The 18,216-nt window shown below is 39.4% G+C and overlaps 1 protein-coding gene across 6 annotated transcripts in view; it reads right to left on the reverse strand.

Annotated features, from left to right (window-relative positions):
* Nucleotides 1–18,216, reverse strand: part of PMS2 (PMS1 homolog 2, mismatch repair system component) — a 40,555-nt gene that overhangs the window by 22,051 nt on the left and 288 nt on the right. For 3 of the 6 annotated variants that reach the window (XM_006150189.3, XM_014588482.2, XM_006150188.3), the window contains exons 2-10: nt 15,694–15,833; nt 14,026–14,112; nt 13,748–13,850; nt 12,838–13,021; nt 9,577–9,744; nt 9,016–9,113; nt 8,125–8,224; nt 5,941–6,025; nt 4,228–4,383 (exon numbers count right to left, since the gene is read on the reverse strand). In XM_006150189.3, the coding sequence (XP_006150251.1) occupies nt 4,228–4,383; nt 5,941–6,025; nt 8,125–8,224; nt 9,016–9,113; nt 9,577–9,744; nt 12,838–13,021; nt 13,748–13,850; nt 14,026–14,112; nt 15,694–15,833 (1,121 nt within the window). The remainder of the gene's footprint in view (nt 1–4,227; nt 4,384–5,940; nt 6,026–8,124; nt 8,225–9,015; nt 9,114–9,576; nt 9,745–12,837; nt 13,022–13,747; nt 13,851–14,025; nt 14,113–15,693; nt 15,834–18,216) is intronic. The other 3 variants (XM_027772518.1, XM_006150190.3, XM_006150191.2) reach the window with 3 other exon arrangements.

An 18,216-nucleotide genomic window follows, 5' to 3' on the forward strand; every position in this document is an offset into this window, starting at 1 on the left:
CGGGAGAGCAAACTCCCAAAAAAAAAAACACCAAAAAAAAAAAAAAAAAAAAAAAAAACCCACAAACACAAACAGTAATAACGAAGTCTGGAAAATCAAAGGAATCTGATTTGCAAAGTTGTTACCGTCTACTATTTAAATGTCCAGATTTAGAGCCAATTTCAGGGTGCAGTGGTAAGATGCTGCTCAAGAAAAGCCAAATCTCCCATGGGGACCACCAGTTCAAATTCCCAGTCTGATCAGCTTGAAACACGTGGAACGTACATGTAAGTGCCTAGAATCTGACAGGCTGGAAGCCTGGAGGAAGGGGATCATGGCATGATGAAACTAGACCCTATAGAGGGTGCTCTTTTCTGTCTCTTTCACGTATGCACACACACTCTTATCATAAAGAAAAAAAATGTAGAGGCCAGTTCTGTAGTGCAGTGGTTAAGCACTGTGCTTAGGAAGCCAGATCACGATTTGAGTATCAGCCCTGGCAGCATGAAAAACATGCTGAGCACGTGTGAGTGCACGCCCAAAATTTTGACAAGATGGAGAAATGGAGGAAAAAGGATTACAGCATGACCATGCTCCACTGGGAAGTGCTTTCTTTCTTTCTGGCAAGTGCAAGCACTCTCCAGCAAAAATTAACTAATTAGTTTAAAAATGTTAAATGTCCAGTTTTATACATACACACAAATTATGAGATTTGTAAAGAAACAAGAGAGTGGGGGGGCCAGCAGGTGGCATGGTGGGTAACAGCACTGGATTCTCACATGGCTGACCATGGTTCAAGTCCTGGACCTGGCGGCTAGCTTTCTCACTTTCCCTCTCTCTCTCTTTCTCTCTCACTCTTGCTCTCACTCTGTCCCTTTCTGGTCAAATGTAAGTAAGTAAATTAATTAATTAATTAAGTAAGTAAGTAAAATAAAATAATTCTTAAAACAAAAAGAAAAAAGAAACAAGAGAGTGGTCCATACATAGAAAAAAGCAATCACAGAAACTATCTCTAAAGAAGCTGACATGGTAGAATTAAGTAGACATTTTTTTTTTCTTTAGGTTTTTGCCATAGGGCATATGGGCTTACCAGAGAAAAACAGAGACAATGAGAGGGAAAGTAAAAAATTACCCCCCGTGGGGATGGTCACTCCACAGTTCCTTCTTTTACATTCCCTTGGGATTTGGGGCATGCATGTACTTGCTCCTGGCATAAATTTCAAGTCGCCAGGTCTGGGACTCAAACCACGATCAGACATGTGGGAATCCCAGCACCCTAACCACCACACCACATGCTGATCCCAACAATATATATATTTTTTAATTTGCTAGAGGGCATATGGCCTGGAAAGAAAGAAAGAGAGAAAGAGGAGAAAACACCCCCAAATGGGAGATGGCCACACTACAATCCTTTCTTCTCCATTTATTTTAGAATTTTGGGCACACAGGGACCAGCAGTTGGCATAATGGCTGTCACTGGATTTTTATGTACTCGACAATGGTTTGAGTCCCAGACCCAGTGGCTTAAACTCACGCTGGGCACACGTGCATGCGTGCCCAAGAAGATCCCGAGAGAATGGAGGAGAAGGGATTGTGGCGTGGCTATGCCCCCGGGGGATAATTTCTCATTTTCTGTCTCTCTGTCTCTCTCTGTCTTTCTGGCAAGTACACATGCCCTATAGCAAAATCTCGCAAAAAAAAAGAATTATTTTATTTAACTTTATTTATTTACGTATTTTAATTTGACCAGAGAAGGACAGAGCAACAGCGAGAGTGAGAGAGAAAGTTAGAAAGCAAGCTCTAACCACGGTCAACCATGTGAGAATCCAGTGTTCCTAACCACCATGTCACCTGCCAGCCCCCAACAAATATTTTAATCAGCTATTTTAAATATGTTCAAAGAGCTAAAAGAAACTAGAGAAACAAAAAAAAAAGTATAAAAATAATGTCCTACCAAGTAAGACTATCAGTAAAGAAATAAAAATTATATACATTATGTTTTGTTTTGTTTTTGAGAAAGATTTTTGTTACAGGGGATGTGCACTTGCGGGAGAGACAGAGAGACAGAAAGCGAAATCACCCCCTGGTGGGATGGCCATGCCAGAATCCCTTCTCCTCCATTCTCTTCTTGGGATTTTAGGAATGTATGCATACTTACCGGGTGTGAGTTTTAAGCTACTGGGTATGTGACTTGAACCACAGTCGACTATGTGGGAGTCCAGTGACATAACCATTATGTCATCTACTGGTCCCCAGAAATTATATTTTTAAAAAACAAAAATCCTAGAGTTGAAAAGCATAATAACTAAAATGAAAAATTACTAGAAGGACTCAACAACATGTGGGCAGGCATAAGAAACAATGAACAAAACATGAAGACAGATTAATTCAGACTATTCAGTCAGAGAAACAGAAAGGAAAAAGAATAGAGAAAAATAGACTGAGCATTCAAGACTTTTTAGGTATCGCCAAATATAACAATGTACCTATAGTGGATCTCAGGAAAGGGAAGAGACAAAGAAGAAGAAAGATTATTTGAAGAAATAATGACCAAAAACTTCATAAATTTTTTTCTTTTGAGAGGTTTCTGCTATAGGGCACGTGTGCTCACCAGAAAGAGAGAGACAGAGAGACAGAAAGTGAGAAATCACCCCCCAGGGGGGATGGTCACACCACAATCCCTTCTCCTCCATTCTCCTCTCGGGATCTTGGGCATGCACGCACACACGCCCGGCGTGAGTTTTAAGCCACCGGGTCCGGGACGCGAACCGTGGTCAACTACGTGGGAGTCCAGCGACATAGCCATTACGCTAACTGCTGGTTCCCGAAAACTTCATAAATTTGATAAGGCATGAATCTACACATTCTAGAAACTCAGTGAAATCCAACTGGGATAGATTCAAAAAAAGCTATCTATACTCAGACACATCATAATCAAACTGTCCAAAGTCAAAGAGAATCTTGAAGGCAGCAAGAATTGACTTATCACATATAAGGGACCCTCAATAACATTATCAGGATTTTTTTAGGCCAGCCAGTGGCGTGGCAGTTAAGGTAGCTGGATCTCACATGACTGACTGCACACTTCAAGTCTTGGACCCAACAGCTTGGAAAATATGCCAGGCAATTTTATGTGTGGGTTCAAAATCCCAAGAAGAGAATGATAGAGAACAGACTACGGAGGGGCCATCTCCCTTGAAAGGGATGCTCTCTTACTTTTCCTTCTGTGTGTGTATATGTGTGCATCATGCCCAAAATCCCAAAAGGAGAATGGAGGAGAAGGGACGGCAATGTGGTCATCTCCCCTAGGGGAAGGGGGATAACCACATTTCTGACTTTACTTCTCTAATTGTCTCCAGCAAGTGCACAAGCCGCATGGCAAAATCATTAAAAAAAACCCAACAAGATAACTACGCAAAGCAAAAGTCATAAATCTGTGGTGACAGACACACACTTCTTACAGAAGATATCATTTTTAAAAAATAATTATTTATTTTATTTTATTATTATTTTAATGTGCTATAGGGTATATACACTCACCAGAGAGAGAAAGAGAAAAAAAAAGAGAGAGGGAAAGCAAGAAAGCAAGCTGCCAGGTCCAGGATTCGAACCACAGTCAGCCACATGGGAGTTCAGCCACTATACTACCTGCTGACCCCAGAAGTAAAGATATAATTTGTATGATGATAATAGGGGAAGGAGTAGAAATACATAGGAATAAAATTTTGTATACAATTGATATTAAGTCTGTATAATATTCAGGGTCACCACTGAGAACACAGTTCAAAAATATATAGTAAAAGAAATGACAGAGGAGTTAAGGATGCACAGTCCTTATAGATTTCTACTTATCTTATATCTTATGTCAGCTGTACATCCATATGAGCTTAAATATGGTCACTCATGCCACTTTTAAACAAAATTAAATATACAGCTACATACTTTCTAGTGTGATATATCCTCTCTGTCTAAAGAAGTGATTTTTGTTTCACGTCAAAAAATTCTACCTTGGGCGGCTGGCAGGTGGCGTGGTGGTTAAGGGTGCTGGACTCACACATGGCCAACCATGGTTTGAATCCTGGACCTGCCTGCTTTCTCACTTTCCTTCTCCCACTCTCCCCTCTGTGGTCAAATTTAAATAAATAAAGTTAAATAAAATAATTCTTTAAAAATATTCTACCTTGGAAATATTAAGAATTACAATAGCTAAAATTTTGGGGAGCTGTTTATACACTGTATTTTTCTTACCTTCAATATCCAACAGTGGCTGTTGATTGACGCTGAGTTTGTTCACATCACTATCAAACATTCCTATCAAGGAGGTCTTTAAAACTGCCAACAAAAGCTTCTCCTCTTGTAGTAAAATTTGCCTTTTATCTGGAGTAACATTGATATCAACACATTCTAAGGCAAAAAAGAAAACACATTTATTATGTTTAAATTCACCTTTACCAATAACAATTCTTTTTTTAAAAAAAAGAATTATTTTATTTAACTTTCCTTTCTTTACTTCCTTCACTCCTTCCTTCCTTCTTTCCTTTCTTTTAATTTGATCACAGAGGGACAGAGTGAGAGAGAGAGGGAAAGTGAGAAAGCAAGCCACCAGGTCTGGGACTCAAATCATGGTCAGCCATGTGGAGTCAAACACCCTTAACTACCATGCCACCTATTAGCCCCTGCATCTTTCTTTTATTAGACATTTTCATGTGTTTATCCATGCCAATCCTCACATGCTTTGTCTGTTTAAAAAAATTGTTCATCTTTTCCTTGTTTATTTTAAAAAGCTTAAGTTCTGGGGCTGGCAGGTGATACAGTGGTAAAGGTGCTGAACTCCCACGTGGCCGATTGCTGTTCAAGGTCTGGACCTGGCGGCTTGCTTTCTAACTTTCCCTTTCTCTCTTTCTCTGTCTGGTTAAATTTGAAATAACAATAATAACAACTAAAATGAATAATTCTTTAAAAAATGAAAATAAATAAAAAGCTAATGTTCTAAAAAGTTTATTTCTTTTAGGGGCCAGCAGGTAGCATAGTGGCTTACGTGCTTGATTCCCACATAACCAACTGTCATCTGAGCCTTGGGCCCAGCAGCTTGAAAAATCACACTGGCTTGTGTGCATGCATGCCCAGAATCCCAAAAGGACAATAGAAGAGAAAGGACTGCAGCATGACCATCCCCTCAAGGGACTGATTTTTCACTTTCTCTCTCTGTCTCTCTCTGCCGAATGCTCATGCCCTATGACAAAAATCTTAAAAAAAAAAAAAAAAAGAGGGGGTCTGGCAGATGGGATGGTGGTTGAGGAGCTAGACTTCCACATGGTCAACCATGGTTTGAGTCTGGACCTGGCGGTTTTCTTTCTCTTGTCAAATTAAAAAATAATAATAAACAAAATTAAATTAGTGATTCCTTTTTTCTTTTTTTCAAGGAATTATTTCATCTAGTCTATTTATTTATTTACTTATTCGAATTTGACCAGAGAGGGGCAGAGTGAAAGTGAGAGAGAGAGAGTGAGGGAACGTGAGAAAGCAAGTCGCTAGGTCTAGGACTCAAACTGCAGTTGGCCATGTGGGAGTACAGTGCCCTTAACTACCACATTACCTGCCAGTCCCATAAATTAAATTATTATTTTTGTAAAAGAATTATTTTATTTATTTATTTATTTATTTATTTATTTTCACATGAGTTTTGCCAGAAAAAGCCAGAAAGAGAGAGAGAGAAAGCAAGCTGCCAGATCTGGGACTCAAATTATGGTTGACTATGTGGTAATTCCAGTGCCTTAATCACCATGCCACCTGCTGGCCTCTAAATAAATAATTATTTTTAAAAAATGTTTATTATAGGGACCGAGAAGAGGATTCCTCATGGAATAGTTCTCTCTCTCTAGTTACACTAGAACCTTATCATTTTAATTTATTATTTTAGAAGCAAATCACCAGTTTTACTGAAATATCAGTTGAACTCACCAGAATCAACAGAAATATTAAGAACGACAAATGGATATTGATGTCGATTATACATGTGGTAGACCTCATTCACAAGTCTGGAGACCTGTATAAAAAAAAAAGATTAAAAAATAAATGTTCTAGGGGCCGGCAGGTGTCATGGTGGTTAAAGGTGCTGAACTCTCATGTGGTCAACCTCGGTTCAAGTCCTTAACCTGGTGGCTTGCTTTCTCACTTTCCCCACTTTCTCCCTCTCTCTCTCTCTGCATGTCTGATCAAACTGGAAAATAATTAATTACGATAAATAAAGTTAAATAAAATTCTTTAATAAAAAGAAAGAAAATAAGTGCTCTCTTCCCCCAATGTTCTAATAACATGGAATTCTAATCAACCACCAAAGTTTTAAGATATAATGGACATGCAAAGAACTGTATCAACTTAATGTACAATTTGACGCATATATATGCGCACCTATAAAATTATCCCGTAATCAAAATAATAAACACATCTATTACTCAAAAGATTCCTCATACCCTAAAAAAGGATTTTTTTTTAAACAGATTTCTGTTATAGGGTATATGCACTCACTAGAGAGACAGAGAGAGAGAGAAGGCGATAAATCACCCCTAGGGGAGATGGCCACAATCTATCCTCCTCTCAGAATCTTGGGCATGCACATACATGCATCCAGTGTGAGTTCCAAACCTCCAAGTCCGAGACACGAACCATGGTTGGCCACAAGGGAGTACGACACCCCAACCACTATGCCACCTCCTGGCCCCCAAAGATGTATTTTTAATTACCAAGTTCTAAAACTGAGTATTTTCAAATCTAAAGATGCTCTTAAAGAATTTTTTTAAAGAACTATTTTAACTTTATTTATTTATTTATTTTAATTTGACCAGAGAGGGGTAGAGAGAGAGAGACAGAGAAAGAAAGAGAGAAAGTGAGAAAGCAAGCCAACAGGTCTGGGACTCAAACCATGGTCAGCCATGTAGGAGTCTAGTACCCTTAACCACCATGCCACTTGCCAGTCCACTCTTAGAGAAATTTTAATGTAATGTAGATGCAGTTTAAGGTTACTGTACTAGTGAATTTTCAAATGTACATAAAAACAAATTCATATGACATTTATAATGAGCTTATTAGGTAGCATTAGAGGCAACCATAAAGTCACAGTAATTATAATACAGGTTTAAGTTGAACCACATCTGGTAGATGCAAGAAAATTTTAAAGTATTACTGGAAAACAGAAAATATTACTGAGGTGCAATGTTACTAAAGATGCAAAGTTAAAACTAACCCACTAAAACCACATGTACCAATATCGAGATGATCATATTAAGGTTAAGGCAAAAGTAATCTAGGGTGTTATTTTCCTGGAAAATGGACAGAAGGAAGACAATACGCAGAAATATATGCATATGTGGGCCAGTCTCATAGACTAGTACTTAAGGGAGCTGGAAAACACACAGATCCAGGGATCTGAAAAACAGAGTATGTGTGCATGTATGCCCCAAATCCTGACAAGATGGAGAAATGGAAGAAAAAGCCCCATTGTGGAGTGTTTTCTCCCTCTTCCTCTCTGTTTCTCTCTGCAATTAAAGGAATGCAATTAAAGAAAAGTCTAGATGACAGCAAATATTTTAAATGTTTCTTCAAAGAATGATAGTTTTTATGATAAATATACTGGTAACTAGCATATTCATATATGTGTGCATATACACACACTTTTTTTTTTTTTGGAGAGTTTTTTGCTATAGAGCGCGTGCACTCGCCAGACAGACACAGAGAGACAGAAAGCGAGAAATCACCCTCCAGGGGGGATGGCCACGCCACAATCCCTTCTCCTCCATTTTCCTCTCAGGATCTTGGGCACGCATGCACACGCGCCTGGCGTGAGTTTCAAGCCACCGGGTCCGGGACGCGAACCACGGTCGACTACGTGGGAGTCTACGACATAGCCATTATGCTAACTGCTGGTCCCTACACACACATTTAATATGCATAGACATACACAATTGAAACACCTGCATGGCAGACTTTTTAAACAATGCCTATTATTAGATCATTTTAAAACCATGCTTCTGAGTCAAGTCCCAAGTCACATGACAACTGCCTGCATCAGAAAAAACTGTCAAATGATACAGAAAATTTAAAAATCAAAGGCATAAATAACAAACCATACAAAAATGTTTTGAATACCTTTGCCGGATCACAAGGCCGCCGATTGATAAAGAAAAATTGTCTGTCTGTTGAACTCCTTCCGACACCGTGCCCACAACGCGAAATGAAACCTGAGATACTGTTCAATGGTAATATGGTAAAGCACGATTCCAGAGTAAAAGGATTAGAAACATAAATCACATGACATATTCTTAAAATTAAATAAAAACAAAACACCTGATGATGTCCTGGAAGTATTACTCTTAACCTTCGGTTAACGTGTGTCTATGCTCCATCCTACAGAATCATAAAAAGAACCTTAACCCTTTGGAAAGCTCTATAGCTCTTATACTCATCAGATCCACCAGAGGCAACGCAGTGCATTCAAAAGCAAAAACTGATTTACTTAAGCTCTCCTTTCATCTTCCCTATTAAATCCTTGACCTGGAGACCAGCAGATGGACTAAAGGTTACGTCGCTGAACTCCCATGTGGTTGACCACGGTTTGAGTCCTGGACCCAGTCAGTGGCTTAAAACTCACACCAAGCGGTGGGTGGTTAAGGGCATGATGGTTAAGGGTGCTGGACTCCCACATGGTCAACCGCGGTTCAAGTCCCAGACCTAGCGGCTTGCTTTCTCACTTTCCCTCTCTCTCGCTATGTCCCTCTCTGGTCAAATTCAAATAAATAAATAAATAAAGTTAAGTGAAACAATTCATTTAAAAAAAGACTAACTCAACACAAAAGCCTCTGAAATACACCAGTGTTTGAGCTAAGTAACTGAGTCCTCTCTATAAATCCTCTTTCTCACCAGCAATATTGCCCACAGTTTTATAAAACATGTAAAATGTGACTTAAAGTCACTTTCTTTAAAAATATGATAAACCTCGAGAAAAAATGACTGCCATTTTCCTAGCAGCAATGTACTTACTGAAACAGATTATGCAGAGCATCAAAACAGCTCAGCCCATACTCTTCACAGATGGAGTCACTAGGGGGCAGCTGAACAAAAGGAATGAGGCTTTGCAACTAAAAGAAACCAAGATTCACAGTTAGTTCAGAGTGAAGACAGAATGGACCTAACTTCAGGGAAGATATAATGAACGCTTCTGTGTGTTTTCTCTCCTAGTCAAGATATCTACATTAAGAGCACAAAGAAATTCAAGTAAATAAGTAACAGCTTTGCAGTGCTGTAATAACTCTGATTCTTCATTAAAAAGATGAAACACTGGAGCTCTTACTTTTTCATAAACAATATACTGTCCATAATACTTCATTATCTTTTCAGAGAAAAAGGAAAAGGATGCAGTATTTTATTCTGTGGAATAATAAAATGAAAAACTTCAGCACTCAAACATGAATTTTTGTGACAGGTACCTAAAAAAATCAATTGTTGGAATTTAATTTATTCTCTAGTCTATTAGAAAGGACAAAATAAACCTGTCATAAGCACTAGAGCGATAAAATATTAAGTAATTGGCCACCACACTACCTGCTTCTGCCCAAACACAGATCCGATGTTTTCCTTTATGCTGGAGCCTCCATTTGTGCATACCACAGGCTGTCGTTTTCCTTGTCCAAGCTGATTGGTACAACTTACACGGATGCCTTCTGAAATGATGCAGTATGCGTGTAAGACCTGGACCATTTTGGCATACTCCTATTGAAAAAACACAAACACAAGACTCAACATTATTTTATTTATTTATTTGTCTACTTATTTGTTGTGACTTTCAAGCCACTAGGTCCAAGACTTGAACTGTAGTTGGCCACGTGAGAATCCAGCACATCAACCATCACCTGGGTCCATCAACATTAGTTTAATCTTACAAGAATTATATGGTTCCAGTTATAACATCCAATACTAAGTTCACATATCAACTCGCAAACATGGACAAGTATTACTGAGAGAACAATCTATGAAGCGGCATCTACCTACATGCTGTAAGAGGGTACTCAAGCTTTGGTCCCTACTCACGGTCCTCTCATTTCCATATGTTCCATGTCCACCACTGTAAAAATCAAAAAGTCAGTTCCCTTTGACCTCACAATCTCTCCTCTCGAAATGTATCTTTATAGAAAGACTGGCACAAACACACAAAGAAAGATATAGTACCAAAGTGTCAATTTTGGTACTATAAAAATTCAATTACAATCTGTAACTATGAAAAATCAAAAACGGAGCTAACTAAATGTTGCTATATCCATCCCAGTAAAAAATACGGTGGTACATAGTGAACAATAAAGATTAATTGCAATATGCTACATAAAAAGTCAGTCATACAAGAATATATGCAGTATCATCCTATCATTAAAAAAACCCTAGGTGGGCCAGCCTGTGGCATGGAGGTTAAAGCAGCTGGATCCGACATAGTCAAATGTACAGTTCAAGTATCAGGCCCAGCAGCTTGAGAAATATGCCAAGTGTGTGTGTATGTTTGCCCAAAATCTTGAACAAAGAGATGGAAAAGAGATTAAAGAGTGACCATTCTCCATGGAAGATGTTTCTCGCTTTCCCTCTCTGTCTCTGGGTGGGTAGCACATAAGCCTTCTGGCAAAAAAATTTTTTTTAATTCTAGGGGCCTGCAGGTGGCCTGGTGGTTAAGGGTGCTGAACTCCCACATGGCCAACTACAGTTCGAGTACTGGACCCGGCAGCTTGCTTTCTCACTCTTCCCTCACCTTCTCTGTCCCCCTCTGGTCAAATTAAAATAAATAAATAAATAAAGTTAAATACAATAATTCTTTTTAAAAAACTTTATTCATTGTCATTATTTTATTTTTTGAAGTTGATCAGAGAGAGAAAGAAAGAAGGAAAGTGAGAAAGCAAGCTGCCAGGTCTGGGACTCGAACCATGGTCAGCCCTGTGAGAGTCCAGCCACCTGGTGGTCACCAAATAAAATAGTTCTTGAAAAAAAATTCTAGTGTTGGTCCCATGGCCTAGTGCTTAAAGGAACTGGAGTCCAAATGGTCCCAGTAGCAAAAAAAACCACACAAGGCACAATTTACAACAGGATGGAAAACAGGGAAGGGATTGTGGCATAATCACTACTTACTAGGGGTGCTTTCTCCCTCTCCCTCTTTGTCTCTCCATCTGTTTCTCTGGTAAGCACCTATGCTTTCTGGTGAAAGAAGGAAAGAAATTAACAAAGAAAGAAAGAGGGACCAGCAGGTGGCATGGTGGTTAAGGTGCTGAACACTCCAAATGGCCAACCACGGTTTGAGTCTCAGACCTGGTGGCTTGCTTTCTCACTTTTGCTCTCTGTTTCTCTCTCTCTGTCTCTCTCTGATCAAATTAAAATAAACGAATGAAAGAGACATTTTTGCTATAAGGTGCATGTGCTTATTGGAGAGACAGAAAGTGAGAGAGATAGAAAGTGAGAAATCACCTCCCAAGGGGATGACCATGCTGCAATCCCTTCTCCATTCTCTCTTGAGATTTTGGGCATGCACACACAAGTGCCCAGTGTGAGCTTCAAGCTGCCAGGTCAGGGACTTGAACCACAGTTGGTCATGTGGAAGCCCAACAACGTAACCATTACACCATCTGCTGGACCCTCTTCTTTTTTTAAAGAGAGATTGTTGGGAACCAGCAGTTAGCTTAATGGCTATGTCGCTGGACTCCCACGTAGTCGACCGCAGTTCATGTCCCGGACCCGGTGGCTTAAAACTCACGCCGGGCGCGTGTGCGTGCATGCCCAAGATCCTGAGAGGAGAATGGAGACACTGGCCAAAAAGACAGAGAGAGACAGAGAGACAAAAAGTGAGAAATCACCCCCTGGGGGGATGGCCACACTACAATCCCTTCTTCTCTATTCACCTCTTGGGATCTTGGGCACACACACACGTACCCGGCATGAGTTTCAAGCCTCCTGGTCCAGGACTTGAACCACTGTCAGCTCTGTGGGAATCCAGCAACATAACCATTATGCCATTTGCTGGTCTCAAAAAAGTGTTACTTCTTAAAAGACCCATTTCATATTAGAATATCTAACATATACTATTTGATGATTTGATGATTCTTTTCAAGAAAAGTAAAGAGGGACCAGCAGATGGCATAACAGTTATGTCACTGGACTCCCATGTAGTCGACTGTAGTTCGAGTTTCAGTCCTGGCAACTTAAAAACTCATGCTGGGCACATGGGCATGTGTGCCCAAATCCCAAGAGGAGAATGGAGGAGAAAGGATTGTGGTGTGGTTATCCTCCCAGGGGGTGATTTCTCACTTTCTGTCTCTGTTTCTCCAACTAGCACACACACCTATAGCAAAAATCTTTCTTAAAAAAAAAAAAAAAGAAAAGAAAGATAAATCATTCTAAAGTTCAGTTTTTAGTGGGATGAAGCAAACAAGGGACCTCTCAAAAAAAAAAAAAAAATGGAGGACGAGAATCAACTGAAGAGTAAATATCTTTTTTTTTTTGGAGAGGTTTTTGTTACAGGGCACGTGAGCTCACCAGAAAGACAGAGAGAGACAGAGAGACAGAAAGCAAGAAATCACCCCCCCAGGGGGGATGGCCATGCCGCAATCCCTTCTCCTCCATTCTCCTCTCGGGATCTTGGGCACACACGCACATGGCGTGAATTTAAGCCACTGGGTCCAGGACTCGAACTACGGTCGGCTACGTGGGAGTCCAGTGACATAGCCATTACGCTAACTGCTGGCCCCAAGAGTAAATATCTTTTATAAATCCTTTACTTATCTGTATATTATACTATCGATACCCTTGGAAACTGGGTCTGTGAATTTACCATACCTTTTTAATATTCCTTTGAAATTCCTTATGGCGCACAGGTAGTGTATAAAATAACTGCTGCACACTGACTGTGGTCCCTCTGGGTCGTGGGTAGGGGGTTTTCTGAGTGATTTTCCCATTATGATCAAACACCAATCGAGTCCCAACCTTTGCAGATGTGTGGTAGGTAGAAATAGTTATGTCACTGTAAGAGAATACCAGGCATGGCACATTCAGTTAGAGACCAGTAAGTATTGAACATCAAATATTCTTATTCTCACTTTCCTTTCTCTCCAAACTCCTTAAAAAAGATAATGATCCCTCTGAGATAATCAAGAGGGTATAAATGAACGAGAAGCCATAAGGTTTGGTACCTAATAGATAATGAGACAGAGTTCAGTAAAGCCTTCCTTTGATAAAAGTTTTGATACTTTTTGTTCTTATGTGCCAGCCAGAGAAAGACAAAAAGAAAGAAGGAAAGTGAGAAAGCACCCCCTGGAGGGATGGTCATTTCACAATCCCTTCTCCATTTTCCTCTCGGCATTTTGGGCATGCACACACACGTGCCTGGTGTGTTTTTCAAGCCTCTGGGTCCAAGACTCAGACCATGTAGTCAGACATGTGGGATCCAGCTTTCTTAACCACCACATCACTGAATGACCCTGTGTATTATTTTTTTTAATTGGGACATTGCTGTTTCAATAAGGATAACAGTATTTTTTACAATAATATTTGCTCCATTTCACTTGTTCATTGCTTATAGTTTAGAAACATGATACTTATATTGGGAGTATAATAAAACAGAATTGAGAAGTTAGTAGAGACATTTGGATAAAAAAGGTATAAACAATAATGATTCTAGTCATACTTCTCAGTTTTCAAAGGGTTTTTATAAGACAAGTCAAGTGAATAGATGAAAACATTGGATGACCTCAATGCACAAAGTGAGCTCAGAGCTTCTCCCCGAAAGCCGAAAGTTTCAACCTGTGTTAGGTCAGCAAACTCTTGAATCTTAGAAGTATGATGTTTCAGAGCTGAAAGAAAGTATAAAGTAAGGTCCAAGATTTCCTAAGTGAGAGAGCAATGAATATACACAATAACTACCCAAGTAACTGGCTTTAAAAGCTGTTCTGTGGTTCTTAAGACTACTCAAAAAACTGAGACGTCTGGCCAATTATTTCATAACTACATTAGAAAAATACAACTTACTTAAGCCTTCAAAGTTTTCTTCTTCTACCCCACATCCATTGTCTGAAACTTCAATGAAATCCACGCCATAGTCTTTAAGCCTCAGATCTAAAAAGTTTAAAATATTTATCAAAAAAAATCCATTCTGAAAGTATTTATATTGACCTTAAGAATAACATGTAATGTGGGGCCAGCAGGTGGCATGGTGGTTAAGGCACTGGACTGCCACATGACTGACCATAGTTAGAGCCCCAGACCTGGCAGCTTGCTTTCTTACTTTCCCTCTCTCTCTTTCTCTCTCTAATGAGCCCACATGTCATATAACAAGTTAAAAAAAGTAATAGTAATAATAAATAATTTTTTAAAGAAAATGAATAACATATAATGTAACAATACTATTATTTGAATGTATTATTGTCATTTTATATATTCTATTTCTTAAAGTCCTTTTTGGCTACTCACTAGCCCAGATTAAATAGTTTTGTTTTCCTTTCTTTTGAAAGGATTTTCTTTTCTTATTCATTATTTTCCCAGATGCAGACAGCATCTTGAAAAAGGAATAACTGGGTGGAACAGCAGTAAAATGTGATGCTCTGCAACACTGACACATATGAGAAGGTTCTGGTTCACATCTAGAAATCTCCTTGCTTGGGGCCAGTAGGTAGCATGGTGGACTGGACTGGATTCCCACATGGCCAACTGCAGTTTGAGTCCTGGACCTGGCAGCTTGCTTTCCGACTTTCTTTCTCTCTCTCTTGTACATGTGCCCTATAAGAAATTTAAAAATAATAATAACAAATAAAACTAAATAAATCTTTAAAAGAAAAAAATCCTGTGTAAGACGGGTACATGTGTGCCCATAATCTGGAGATTATGGTGTCAAGGCCCTGTTGGGAGTGCTATCTTTCTGCCTCTTTCTGTCTCTCTTACTCATAGAAGAAATAAAGAATATTTACCAAAAAAAAGGGAAGAATATTAACATAGCCATTAAAAGAAAAGGTTTTGGAATCAGACTTCCTAAATCATACTTTACTGGCTTTATAACCTCAAAAAGATGTAAATTCCCTGCACCTTAATCTCCTCATCTGTACAATGAAGATAATAATAATAATAATCCTTATCACATGAAGTTATTCTACAGATTAAAGAGATATTTCATGTACCATTTTTAGCACAATGCCTTCTTGGAGCACAGTAAAATCACAATCAAAGTTAATTACTATTATTACTATTTTACCTAGCTCAGTACTAAGCACATATTAAAAATAACAACTTAGGGACCAGCCGTTGGCATAATGGCTATGTCACTGGACTCCCATTGTCAACTGTGCTTCAAGTCCCAGACCCGGTGGCTTAAACTCACACCAGGTGCATGTGCATATGTGCCCAAGATTCCAAGAGGAGAACAGAGGAGAAGGGATTGCAGCATGGCCATCCCCCCTGGGTGGGGGGTGGGGGATGATTTTTCACTTTCTGTCTCTCTGTCTCTCTTTTTCTGGTGAGCACACATGCCCTATAGAAAAAATCTCTCCAAAATAAATAAATAAATAAATAAATAAATAAATAACTTAAAAATAACAACTTATTAGTGAACCAAGACTTGATTGTCTTGTTACAGTAACAAATGTTTCTTGAATAAAACATCACAAAGTGATTATTTTTTGTGGCTTAAAACGCTCCCAAACTTACCAATACTTGTTGCACCAGCATCCAGACTATTTTCTACTAACTCCTTGACAGCAGTGCTAAGACTCAAGACCACCTGCCCAGAACAAATTTGATGGACTGACTTCCGATCAATAGGTTTGATGGCCTTGGCAAGTTCTGTACTAAAGAAATCAGTTACAAGACACAAAGCAAGTAGTTCAATTACACATTTTCATCCTGTGAGAAATTATTATCTCTTAATAGTGGATCTAATCTATTCATTGATTATATGAACACACCCATTTATTATATTCATAAGTATAAATGTTGTTATAAATATAAATGTTGTTATATAATCCTTAAACATCTGTCAAAAAATATTTCTGGGGCCAGGTGGAGACACAGTGGCAGTTCAACTAGACTCACATGAAAAAGATCCTGAGTTCATATCCCAGGATCTCCCTGAGCACACAAGCAGTGCATGTGCATAACCATGATCCAGGCTAGCTGAGAATGAGGGTGGATTGTGCCATGGGGACCTTCTTGGGGGTGCCTGACCCTATCTTTCATGGAAGACATAAACTTAAAGAAATTTTTTTGAATAATTCTGGATAGGTCCAGTCAGTGGCATGTGGTTAAAGCTGCTAGATCCATAGCCAACTGTGCAGTTCAAGTTCCAGAGTGAAGGCCTGAAAAACACACCAGACATGTGTTCTTGCATGGAGAAGGGAGGAGAAGGGATTGCAGCATGGCCACCCCCCCAGAGGATGCTTTCTTTTTTCTCTCTGGCAACTGCCTGCACCCCTACAACAAATTTAAACAAAATATAACAAAAATACTTCTAAATAGATAACTTCAAATTCAGTAGATATTTAAAATCTCTATACATTCGAATCTATGTGGAAGAGACACATTATCTCTCTCAAACTAAAGATCAATAATCTTTTGCAACAATAGGTCTTCTTTTGTAAAAAAGTAAAAGCAATGTTTTATTTTTTAAAAGAATTATTTATTTCCATTTGTTATTATTATTATTATTTTTTAAATTTGAACAGACAGAGGCAGAGAGAGAGAAAGTGAAAGTGAGAAAGCAAGCCACCAGGTCCAGGTCAGCCATGTGGGAATCTAGCCCCTTTAATCCAGCATCTATGCCACCTGCTGGCTCCTAAAAGCAACATTTTCTACATAATTTGAAAAACCAAGTGTATGGTGGGAAATATTGATACGTATGTCAAAATCTGCTCTGAAACTGGTTAGCAATTGTATATTCCCATAGTTGCCTTTGGAACCCCATCTCAACTTCAAGTTGCCACTCTTGCCCAAGTAATGTCCCTTAAAGTTCTTGCTGTACCTGCTTCAAGAGTTTTACAACTGTCTCCACCTTCTCTCTTCTCAAATACATCCTCCATGCTACCACCAGTTATTTTCAAAATCACAAATCTGGTCAGATAATTTTTCTGTTTAACAATTGACTAGTACCTCACTGCTTACAGTGTCGAAGGTTAAAATTTAGCCAGAACTGGGCTCCAAACTACCTTATTTTCTCATCCTTTCCTATCCTTTTCCCTTCACCAAGTCCCTACAATTGAGTCACAACAAAGAACCGTTTTCTGAATAATCACAAGTCCTTTTAGACACTGTATTCTGTCTAAGCAGGTCTATCTAAAGTGTTCCCTTCTTCCTCTGCCTGACCAACTCCTGCTCATCCAAAGATTAGATTCCCTATGTCCATTAATGTAGCAAATTCTAGTAAACTATGAAACTGATAACTGGCCTATAACAAAACACAAGAACCTCCCCAGGAGCAAAATCTTTATATATCTCCCACAGCAACTAACACAAAGCAGACACTCAGTAAATCATAGAGAAATAAAGGAACAAATCTCATTACTCTTCACTCTACTTTGCAACGAACTTCAATGATTTGTCTTCCAGAAGAAAACCATAGATGTTCTTACGTAAAACGGAAAGCATTATCTCTAAAAACTATTTTATCTGGCAATACACTATTTCTGATATTTTTTACGAAAGGTGGAGGGGAGGGAGATACAACTTTGAAACACAGACAGTTAATTTGCATTTACAAATCTGACAATGAATCAACAGTGGGGGCCGTGGATTTATACCCTGAATTCGTATAGCTTACGGTAGAGAAAACATACACACAGACAAAAACGGAAGCACTGCATTTTTAAACTGTGCGACTATGCAAATTGAAATGTGCCTTAAGCAACAACCCCACCACCACCACCGATAGTAACGTCAATTAGAAAAAAAAGAGCGACACAGGTAAAAAAAGGAGTTGGGTTCATGTTCCGGCTTCAAGTTCAGCGCGCAGTGACGGCGTCTGAGGTACAACCGCCTGGGAGCAGGGCAAAGCCAACACCTCAAAGCGCAGAATCCCACTGCCCGCAGCGGAGGACGCAGTGAGGAGCTCGCCCCCCACCTCAGAACGCGCCCAAAAGGCCGGGGTCAGGGAGTTCTGAGGACGCCGCTCCCAGGCCTCGGCGCCGCGCGTGCGCCATGCGCCTCGGTCACGCGCCTCCTCCTTCCCACGGGGCAGGA

The sequence above is a fragment of the Tupaia chinensis genome, unplaced genomic scaffold, assembly GCF_000334495.1.
Source record: "Tupaia chinensis unplaced genomic scaffold, TupChi_1.0 Scaffold000279_1, whole genome shotgun sequence".
In the NCBI taxonomy this organism is placed as follows: domain Eukaryota; kingdom Metazoa; phylum Chordata; class Mammalia; order Scandentia; family Tupaiidae; genus Tupaia; species Tupaia belangeri.